General features: G+C 39.5%; 3 protein-coding genes across 3 annotated transcripts; 1 reads left to right on the top strand and 2 right to left on the bottom strand.

The window, feature by feature from the left end:
• Positions 1-106: 106 nt before the first annotated feature.
• LOC121792652 (glycolipid transfer protein 1-like) lies at positions 107-2617 on the bottom strand. Its single transcript, XM_042190678.1, has 7 exons — positions 2410-2617; positions 1848-1976; positions 1656-1711; positions 1424-1554; positions 1112-1247; positions 515-646; positions 107-341 (listed from the first exon to the last, which is right to left on the bottom strand). Exons 2-7 carry the CDS (start codon positions 1963-1965, stop codon positions 306-308), a joined length of 609 nt encoding a protein of 202 aa, XP_042046612.1. The 5' UTR covers positions 1966-1976; positions 2410-2617; the 3' UTR covers positions 107-305.
• A 5868-nt stretch (positions 2618-8485) lies between these two features.
• On the bottom strand, positions 8486-9141 carry LOC121792649 (protein LTO1 homolog). Its single transcript, XM_042190672.1, has one exon. The coding sequence runs from the start codon at positions 9139-9141 to the stop codon at positions 8710-8712; it is 432 nt and encodes a 143-aa protein (XP_042046606.1). The 3' UTR covers positions 8486-8709.
• A 122-nt stretch (positions 9142-9263) lies between these two features.
• Positions 9264-11094, top strand: LOC121792650 (60S ribosomal protein L14-2-like). The gene is made up of 5 exons (XM_042190673.1): positions 9264-9403; positions 9487-9588; positions 10445-10574; positions 10652-10764; positions 10890-11094. Exons 1-5 carry the CDS (start codon positions 9401-9403, stop codon positions 10944-10946), a joined length of 405 nt encoding a protein of 134 aa, XP_042046607.1. The 5' UTR covers positions 9264-9400; the 3' UTR covers positions 10947-11094.
• The last annotated feature ends 465 nt before the right edge of the window (positions 11095-11559 follow it).

Here is an 11559-nt window from a genome sequence, read left to right as displayed (position 1 = left end):
TACCTTTGTCTTTGTGCTCTGATATTTTCTAATTATCTGGTGTATTACAAGATCTGGAATGGAATGATGGCAGGTTATGCGTGTAACACACACACACACACAGAGGTCAACAGCAAAACTGAGATGTAAATTTATAAAGCTGAAGTCAGATAAAAATCTGGATTGTCTTAAGCTATTTAATTTAGTTCTAAAATACTGTAATACTCAAATATAAATCCACGTACACCCAAGCCAAGGTTACGTAAGCACAAGGTAGTACTAAAATTATAGCCGCAGGAAGATAATTTTCCTCACTCATCATTCATCTAAGAAGCCCTGAGATTATCCAAGCCAACGCTAGCCTGTCGAAAGGAAGAACAAAAATAGGTTTAATATTCTTCTAATATTGAATATCATTCCACAACAATATCAAAATGAGAAAATGAACCTAATCGAACCCTAAAACACGAAAGATAGATAACCGGAGTTTATTTGAACGTTAATAGTATATACTTATCACATTCAAAGATCATACCAAGAATTTGTGGTTCTCCTCAAGAAATGGTGAGAAAGTGGTGCAGAATTTCTCAATATCACTATTAACATCACCATTTCCAGCAACAACATCTAAGAACTTTTTCCTATCAGGCGCGAGCTTCATAGCAACCTGAAATTTTGATCCAGAATAAGCATTTGTTAGGGTACAATGAGCTTAGAAGATTTAGGATGCAATAGAGCCTAACAACTGTTTCTACAGATCACAAATTCCGAATGCGAACATTGAGTAAAAAATATCTGGAACTGAAAATAACAGCTTTCAGTCCCTCTGCATTGACATTCTCAGGTTCTATGGACTTTATATGATCTTAATTTATAACAAAGTGTAGAGAACAGAACATGACCCAAAGCTTCGGATTAAAATCACATGCTTGGTGGCAGTTGATTTTCTGACTTCATGATGTGAAAAAAAAAAAATGTTCGGACGCGGTAAGTGGTAAAATAGATAAGCAAGCAAGGACATTCCACCTTGGCCATCAAATTTTAATACCCGATTTCAATATTGTTCTCTAGCAACTCAAACTCAACTGATGCTTGGAACACTCTAACTGAATAAAGTATTGAGAGTTCTTACAGAAAAGCTTGAACTAGCCAGCCAACCATGCCATTTTTTCAGAGTCTTCGCATAGGCCTCACTACAGGCTTGAGACATAGACCAGTCTTGATGATGAATTAAATTACGGAACAATTCTACCAAGAAATCCATTGCCCTACAAATTACAAAATTCTAATTTAAGTCTGTCTCCAAGCCAAATAAGTAACAATAGATTACACGTGCGTACTCTGACATGTACACTCAAGAAAATGAAGTTACAGAAGAAGCAATATAGGATGCCAATTAGGAATTAATGAGAAGAGTGAGTGATTGATTCTGTATCATTTCTACCTTGTCAACCACAGGAGACCATTGGTGCAACTAGATGAGCCTTTAGCGGTCTTAGCATCAACTTCTTCTTGTACCATAGTGTATAGATGGGTATACTTCGTTGGGCTGGACAGATATTTGTTCTCTAGCCTCTACAACACAAAGATGAAGATGTGATTTGATAAAAGAATATATCCATAGACCTCTGTAGATGACAGTTTCGTATGTAAACTAAAGAGGAAAATCATCTTACAGTTATGTTGCCTCCAATGTCAGATTTGACAAGTGCCATAGCAGCTCCAAATTTTTCTGCAGACATTCACGGCTAGTTAAATCTTATTCATCAATTCAATTCCTTCACATCACAGGAAAGCAAAAATTAACAAATGAATATCTCCTAATACATTGAAGCAGTGCAAAGCTCAAAATGCACACGAGGAATTACCGATCACAGGTAAGATAAGCTTGCATACATCCAAGAATGGCTTAGTTAGCATTACTCCATCTTCCGACTTAACATGCTGCATCCCTTCCCATGCAGGGGTGAACACCGTGCCTTCCATTTCGTCTTTTACTGTACATGGTAGACAGCATTGCCTTAAAAAAATACAGGGTGGTAAAAGAAAAACAGGCTGCGTCCTCCGCAACTCTGGATCTCTAATAAGAAACTGTTCTGCCTAATTTCAGATTCATCTTGAACTCCATATTAAATAACAAGCTCCTAGATCTCCCAACTCCAAATCACTTACGGAGAAATAACTAGATCAAACATACACAAACACGAATCCAAATTCGACGGACTTGAAATGCAATTGATGCTTATAGTTCAGAAGAACTGATCGATCATATTGAACCTAAACATGATATGGTTAGCAAGAGATCGTGATCATTCATAACAAGCAATTTAGCATATAATCACAGAAAAGAAACAAGCAAGCAATATCAGATTAACAAAGTGAAAACATAAATTGGTGAATAAATGCAGGGGACTACAGATCCGAGCGTACCTCGGAGATTGAATTACGAGCAGTGTCGTTTGCGACTAGCTTTGAAAAGCGCTCTTCCACTCCCTTTTATACTATTACTAGTATTTGATTTGATTGGATTGCGACGACAAAATATCTGCAAAATAAATCAAACTTCCGAAACAAATGGCGACGGCAAATTGAGTCAGGAGTGGTCGCAAAAAAGTTGATTTGGCAGGGGTTATAAATTTTTTATTCCGTTTTTTTGGAACTTGACATTGTAATAATTTTCATTTTAATAATATGAATTTTTTATAACGGTTCATATTAAAATTCAACGAATGTTATAGGAAAAAAATTTATTCTCTATTTCCAATGATTTTGGTGCGTATGTATCACGGCAAAAATAAGTGCGGTCAGTTGTTCATCGATAAATAATAACCCCTCGGCAATTAACGATAAATTCTTATCAATAGGCAAATTTGTCCATGCTTCACTTTTTGTAAAACCATCCACAATAGGCGCCCAGCGACCGCCCAGCCGAGCGCCGGCGCTGGGCGGTTCGCTGGGCGGTCTATTGCAGCCGCCCAGCGGCTGAGTGGAGAGAGAAACCGCGCAGCGCTGGGCGGTTATGTGGCGCTGGGCGGTCGGCTGGGCGGTCCGTTCGGCGCTATTGCAGCGCCCGGATCGCCCAGCGCACCGCCTAGCGCGAAAAAATAAATTTTTTTTTCGAAACACTATATATACGCGCTTTGTTCGTCATTTTCATTCGCACGACTTGTTTTAACGAGTACTCTCTCTATCTTAATTTCTGTTCAAGATCAACAACGCAAAATGAGTAATGCTGGTGGTAGTAGTGGTGGTAGCGGAGGGGATGCTGAGGAGTACGAACGTCGAATGGCCGAGGCGTTGGACGCCTATACGACCAACGCGATAAACCAATAGATGGAAATAGCCTTGCAGCCGGCGATACCTCGACCTCCCCCAGTGGTCCACCGCCGCAGTGTGATTGATCGGGATCACGTAGCTGCACATCAGCGCCTATACGAAGACTACTTCGCACAGGAGCCTCGGTTCAACGCCAACCTTTTCAGGCGTCGTTTTAGGATGACCAAGAACCTGTTTATGCGTATTGTCAACGCTTTGGAGTCTCGATATCTGTATTTCCGCTTCAGACACGATGCGTCTGGCAGACCCGGCCACACACCTATTCAAAAGTGCACTGCGGCAATCCGGCAGTTGGCCTACGGAGGCGCGTCTGGCAGACCCGGCCACACACCTATTCAAAGGTGGCGAACTGACCAATTGGGTCAACGACGATAATGAAGCCGGTCCAAGCCACGGCGTGGCCGCCCCCAACGTACGGAGTGGGGTACCTCACGATGAAGCCGGCCTCTTACAAGCACACGCCGACATGCGCCAAACGGCGGCTCATATTTGACTCCAAAAGGATTTAATTGAAGAGTTATGGGCACGGAGGATTGACCGCCATTAGTTTTTTTTAATTATGTAATTTTTTTTAATTAATGTACTTTTTATATTTTATTAATATTAGTGAATTTTCTCGTTTTTGTGTCGTAAATTTAATTCCGTATATTGTGTGATTTTTAATTATTTCATTTTGTATATATTTGTTAATAATGATGTGGATAGTATGTGGCTGGGCTATGGCTGGGCTATTGCTGGGCTATTTGCTTGTTTTGATGATGTGGTAGGAGGATTTTTAGTGCTGATGATGTGGCAGTGGCTGGGCTATGGCTGGGCTATTGCTGGGCTATTCCTACTGTGGATGGCCTAAAGGCAATAATGCAATGTGTCATAGTTGGAAATAGAGAATAACTTTAGCACGTCTACTAAGTCGTGGTAGTCATCTACTATGAAACGAGAAGACCATGATGAAACTTTTCAATGAGAATCCAATTATTCATAACTTTTATGAAACTATATTATCAATTTATCATAGTTGGGATTTATAGAATTTAATATTTGATGCTGCTACGGAGTATTTTTCGACAACCTCCAATACGAGCACTGTATCAGAATTTGAATACTGACAACGTTTTTGAATAGAGGGATGATAAACAACCAATTTTTATACAATCAAAATAAGGTTATATTAGAGTATCCATAATTGTGCTCTTGCCAACGAGCACGGTCGTGGGCCCGGCGCCACTATTCCTGCATGCTCTTAGGCAAGAGCACAATACCCACAGCTGTGCTCTTCCGCAAGAACGAGCACAATTCATTTTAAATAAAAACATTTATATAACATTAAAATTTATTTAAAAAAAGAAATAATATTACAAATTACAAATAAAATAAAAAAGATATAATTAAAACCCTAAAAAATAAAAATTACATAATTAAAATCCTAAAAATTAAAAATTACATAATTAAAATACTAAAAATTAAAAATGACATAATTAAAGCTAAAAATATCCCCGTGGAAGACTACTCATCCGGTGGCACTACCCCCAATTGTTTTTGGAGGCCCAATATCATGGCCTCGTGCGATCGAAGTTGCTAGGGGGTCATAGTTGACCCATCGGCCATATTGAGTTGGGCCAAAAGGGTCCACAACGAGTTGGTGGGGGTGGAGGTGGCGCATAGGGAACGGAAAAGGGAGCGGGGTCGGGAGCATCGCCGGATGGAGGCGCGGCGCGACGACGGTTGGCCGTCGCCTTCTTCCTTCCTTGCGGTCGACGTTGGGAACTGCTCGGGCAGGCGTCGGGGCTACCCAAGTTAGCTCCGGCGAGTTGGCTAACCACGTCTTCGGAGCCGGAGTCGGATAGGGTTACCGACCTTGACCGTTTGGATGAGCCGCTAGAGGAGGACGTGATGTGTAATTTTAGGTCTATCACAACAATATAAGTTTGCACTCAAGTTCAATTAATTAACCCAAAAATTACAACTTCACTGCTTGATTACAGCTTCGTGTGTAGTTATTTTAGGTGTCGATCCACAGGGAAGGTAAAGATTAATTAACTTCAACATAAAGAAAACACATAAAAGAAGGTATTTTGATTTGAAGATTTTGATTTCAAAAATTATGCTAAAACAATTATAAGGAATAAAACGAGCAAGACGAACGAAGAGAAGAAATTGTTACTCCAAACAATTGTAGACAACAAGAGGATTTATCTTATAATTCGATTCTACCTCAAGATAAACGGGACAAACAAGAGCAAACAAAGGCGAAGGCACTAAACATGCTAAACACCAATGGTTAAAGAATAGCTAAACACATATTCATAAAACCAAGTTTCACAATTCTAAAATCCTACGGAAGCGCTAGATTTATAGAACCGTTTCAATTATGCTCAACATCCATTATCAATTTGTCATCTAAACGAATTCAAATGATAATTCAATACTACTTTTATCTATCTTATTTCAAGCTAAAGAGGCGTCAAAACAAGATTGTAAAACTATCACTAAAGATGCACCTAAAGAGATAGATTAATTCATAAGGCAAGTAGCAAAGACAATTATGAAATAGAAACGAACATAGGATAAATCACGAAATGTATTTGTCTAACAACATGTTTGGAGCAACAATGAAGTTCTTAGCCTAACATGATCAAACTAGGAACAAAGCTAATGGAGATAAAATTCCTTGAAACCATGGAGCTTGAAGATGATGCAAATTTGACTTTGGAGAATTCTTATTTTTCCAACTTCTTCACCAACAAGACACGTAGCACTCCACACACAAAATTCTCACAAATATGTCTTCTGTCCAAATTCGTACACCACCCAACTATATAAACTTAATCTCCCAATTTGATGTTTTTCCTTTTCTCCCCAGATTCCTCTCGATTTCTACTCTTGATTTCTCTCTCAATTCGTCCCAACAAAACCGTCCCCCTCTCCTCTAAACCGCCGGCCCCCTTTTCTTCTTTCAAGCCCAACTGCTACAGTAACTATCAATTTGCAGTTAAATTTGAAACACCCGACCGGGTGTATTTTGAAACTGAAAAATCACCCGGCCGGGTGACAGAAATTCGACCCTTGCTGGACTTTGCAATGCCTTCTCGACCTTACCCTGCCGGGTGGAATATTAACTCAACAAATTCACCCGGCCGGGTGATATCAATTCCTCATCTTCTGGACTCCGTCTTCCTTACGAAATGCACCCGGCCGGGTGTGTTTGTTGGTGCAAAACTCACCCTGGCGGGTTTCTGTCCACGCATAATATGGAGCAGAAATCAAGTCACTCTCTTGCTGCTGCACCTGTTGTGTGCTGCCAAGCACAGAAGCAGTTGCGCCTCTTCTTCTACACTTCACACACTTCATCTCAGGAGCTGCGCAGTCTGTCATGCACGAGTACGGCCTCTTCCCGTACACTACACTTTCTCCCAAAGCCATTTCCATTTTCAATGTGTTTCGTCTCCTGCAAATGTTCAAGAGTAATGCTGAAAACATGAATCTAATTATTGATATGATCATACAGGTCAATTAGTGATGAGTAAGCATCAGGAATAAATTGAGGTAAGCCAGATGGTGTAAATTACTTAAATATATCCACAGCCGAGGAAGCAACTTAAGTAATTTACATCCTAAATAATGATGAAAACACGATTTGATGAGTCGTAATTTACATATAAATGCCTAGTCTAAGGGGACAAAATGTAGGAAATATGCTTCGCATCAGGATGTTACGCCTCTCCTATACTTCGGATGTGACCGCGTCTCCTGCCAAATGTTGAGGTACTTGAACGCCTTGTAGTTCATGGATTAGTAGGTCGACATGGCGGAACTGATGATATCGACCTCGCTCAGGCCGCTCCCCGCCGACCGCTCTTCCTGGAGGTAATACCCCTGGAAATTGTTAATTTCTTCGTTGGCTCGGTAGATGGCGTTGCGCACCATACTCTCGTTGCGCTTGATTGTTCCCTCCGGTCGGTTTTCATTGTACCGACGACAGATGCGCCACCAAAAGTGATCGCCTGATTGGTTCGTGCCAACCTCCGGATCATCGGAGATTGACAAATACGCCTTGAACAATTGCTCCATCTTCGCCGGCGAGTACGGTGTGCGGACACCGCGAGTAGGAGGAGTCGGAGTTTGGGAGGGGGTGGTCAACCTCGCTCTAGGCTCGGGTCTCCACCCGTATCGCTCTTCGGGGGCATCTTGGTCGTCGATTGGGTATGGCCGGTAGCCATCCGGAACGCCCGAACTTTGGGTTTGAGGAGGGGCCGAATATTCCGTTTCCGGATTAGGAAACAGTTGTGAACCGAACCAATCGGGGTTCCAACCGTGGGAGCCCGGAGGGTGATCGCCTTGGCCGGATATTGTTATGTTGTATGTGTGGAAGAAATGGAGATGAGAGAATGTAAATGAGAATGAAAATGAGAGAATGTGGTGTGAATTTTTTGGTGTGAAAGTGAGGGTATTTATAGATGAAAATGTGTATTTTTTTGGGGGGGAAGTGTTAGAAAACGGTAAAAACGGATATATTTTTTTGGGAAGTGGAAAAATATATTTTTTTTATTTTTAATTGATGTTTTAATTAAAAACCGATTTTAAAAAAAAATCAAAGGCAACGGCTATGCCGTTGCCCAATCGCAGCACGCCACGTCACCTGCTCGATGCATCGAGCAGCGCCGTGCCAGCGGCGCGAGCGCAGCGGCGGACAAGCTCTTCCGTGCCGCTGGCACGGACGGACGGACGCCGTCCGTCCACCGTTGCAGATGCTCTTAGTAAATTTGATGTATTAATTATATATAAAAATAATAAATGTAGTTAGTAGACAAGTTAAAAAGACTTGATTAGTTTTGGTCTCGTTTTCAATTTTTTATTTTATATTTGAATTACCTTTTTATTGAATTAAAATATGCATTAATTACATTTTATTGTTTCAAAAAAGTAAAAAAATATACACAAATTATTAATATATGACCATAATATTGTGCACATTTCATATATTATATATGTGTCCATGTATTTTAATTAAATGCATAAATACACCAGTTTTTTTTTCAAATAAATCAGTTTTGGTTTTTGGTTGCACAAAATTTGGTTGAATAGATTTATTGTTTTGAAAAATTCCTGTCCTATAAATTTGTGCAAAATTAACCTGTTGCTGAATGCTGATGCATTCTACTGTTTCATAATCTGAAAAGAAAATGAATGTAAACATAAATTATTATGATGAAATAGTTTGACATGGCTGGATTCCTCAGTTTCATCACTATCACCCTCACAAATTCGACAACAACGACATTTATACTTCAATAGACAATTAGGATCAGGTAGTTTCTTCCGAAATCAACAAGATTTTCTCTTAGAACATATGTCGAACAGTTGGCGTAAACATGAAAATGAAAATGAAAATGAAAATCAAAATCCAATATCTCCAGCAGCATCAGACGACTTAGGATAACCCTTGTACTCCAATTTCAGATTCAAGCTAGCACAGATAATCTTGAATTTGAGTCGCAGGGCATCCATGGCGTCGGAAACGGCCTCGTTTTCCGGCTCCAGTATCGCGTAATTCTGCAGCAGTTCATCCATCTGCTTGATCGCCTTCTGGATCCGGGCCGACATGAAATTCGGGTCGGCGCGAATGGCGGAGCTCCACACTCCGACACAGCCGCGGTAAAACCCCAATTCCTCGCCCGTTTCGAACCCGGTTTTCAGCCCGACTTGCTCCCCCTCTTCCTTCCCCGAGATTAACCCGTCGGCGTAGCCCTCGTCGTAGCCTTCTTTCAAGTGCGATTCCTCGAGGTTCAACGAAGATTCGAAGATATCTTCAATGGAGTCCATCTCCATCCAAAACGATTTCGCACTTCGATTCTTCTCTATGGAATCAAGTTTAGCATCACTACCACTGTTATCAATAAATAAAAGTATTTATGTTAAATTACCAGCTATGTAACTAACTGGGCCGAGCTTTGAAATTTTAGGCCCAAATTCTGAAACCCACCATATACTCTTCCTAGCCCTAATTCGCTTCACAAAACCTCGCTTCCACCCTCTGCTCTCACTCCAAACCCTGCATCTCCTCCTCCCCAGCTGATTGCTGCTCATCATGGTTAGTCTCCTTCTCTATCTCTAAAATAATGGTATTGAAATGGTTGGCGTTATGAGTGTTGATTTGATTATCTTTCCGTGTAGACGTTTAAGAGGTTCGCGGAGATCGGAAGGGTAGCCCTTGTCAATTACGGCGAGGACTACGGCAAGCTTGTCGTCATTGTCGATATCGTCGATCAGAACCGGGTATGAATTAGTTAATTTTTTTTTGCTAAGTTGATTTTTCCAGTTGAATTTCGTCATTAAGAAATAGGACAGTTTTAGCTTTCATACTATTTTTTACTAATTCACCACGTTCTATTGATTAACTGTTTTCGTTTCATCGCGATAATTTACTGGTTGCTATGTAGTACATTATATTTTAGTTTCTTCAGTAAGATTGTGTTTGTAAACTGTGATTTATCTCAGCGTGGTTTATCCGTTTGATGTTCATTCTGGGTTGGCATCTACTTTAGGATTAGGATTTTCTTATCAAATGATATGCCAAAAATACTTAAATCTTTGCATTAATGCACGTGGATTTAGTTCTGTCGAAATGTGATTCTGCTTGTCCATATCATTCGTTTTTTATATATGTTGTCCAGTCTCGTATTGCTGATAATCCTTCTGGAATGATTACACTATTCTTATAACTCGGTTCAAGAAATTTGAAGTTATACAAAAAGTTTCATTCTCGTTTCATGTACAAAAGTTTAATCATAATTTCATGTTATTATGAAAAATTTCTATCATTGTTTCATGTTTTGCGCCCTTACATAGCCAAAGATTTACCCGCCTAACAGAATGTATTAATATGTGGAATTACTTTTTGTATCATGTGTGCAAATTTCAAACTTTTTGTACTAGCATAAAACAAAGATGAAACTTTTTTATGAAGTGTAATTACCCTACCTGTTGAGTTGTTGATGCTTGACATCCTGTGCACCTTTTGAAGGATGCGCTTGAATATCAACAATTGTTGTTAGTACTTATTGTCTGCACTGTTTTATCATATCAGTGCTGTAATGGTTGTTTTTTCATCATCTGTTTGCCTAATTGACAGGCCCTTGTTGATTCCCCGGACATGGTACGTAGCCAGATTAACTTCAAGAGGCTTTCTCTTACAGACATCAAGATTGACATCAAAAGAGTTCCAAAGAAGAAAGCTCTTGTTGCTGCTATGGAAGCCGCGGGTGTGTATTTTAAGAAAACCTTACCTCACTAAGATGTGCATTGATTGGAGTTGATAATTTTCTGATGGCTCTTGCAGATGTCAAAGGAAAATGGGAAAAGAGCTCATGGGGAAGGAAGCTCATTGTTCAGAAGAGAAGAGCCTCACTTAATGACTTTGACCGCTTCAAGCTGATGCTTGCCAAGATCAAGGTTCGAATCACACTATGTCATTACTTATATGTATTGTTCAATATGAATGCCTGTTAGGGAGTGGAATGCTTTCGTTTCTTGAACATCTACTAGAAGTCTGAAATATAGTTTTTTCACTTTTGCAGAAGGCCGGTGTTGTCAGGCAGGAGCTTGCAAAACTTAAGAAAGAGACTGCATCTTAGAAAGCATAAGTTGTGTGGTTTATGAGAGCTTTGCGGTTGTAAGGATACTCCAATTTTACTTATTTATGTTTGAACATGAAGGTTTTATATTTTTGTTTGTTTAATTTGGTGTATCATCTCTCCTTAATGTCATTGGAACTTTTACCAATCTTTTCCACTTGACTAAATCCCACATACTCGTATAGTAGTACTCCGTTTATACTCAATCAACAGCAGGATGGCGTTTGAGTTATATGATTATTTTCGTTAATCTGTAAATGCATATGCTAATTATGATTAATAATTTTTCTGTGTATTTTCAATATCAAATTTGTAAATATTACACGATTATAATTGGCAAATGAAACAAAAATAAATACAATAATAGGTCATGTGGTGTAAAAAGGATATTATCTCACGTGATTTAGAATTGGACACAGCGAAATAGACTTTAAATTGGTTCTAGTTTGGTAGAGGATTTTTTTCAACTTTGGTTAGAAATTGTCTAAAATGAAACAAAATAATATAATAATATTCCATATAAATAACTATACAAATTTCATGAACCACTCTTTTTATTACTAAATAATTTTGCGGTGGAATCGTATAGTATTTCTTATTACAATTATTTCAT

Source organism: Salvia splendens, chromosome 2, assembly GCF_004379255.2.
Source record: "Salvia splendens isolate huo1 chromosome 2, SspV2, whole genome shotgun sequence".
Lineage (NCBI taxonomy): Eukaryota > Viridiplantae > Streptophyta > Magnoliopsida > Lamiales > Lamiaceae > Salvia > Salvia splendens.
The sequence above is the reverse complement of the archived record's forward strand: the minus strand, read 5'-3'. Positions and strand labels throughout refer to the sequence as shown.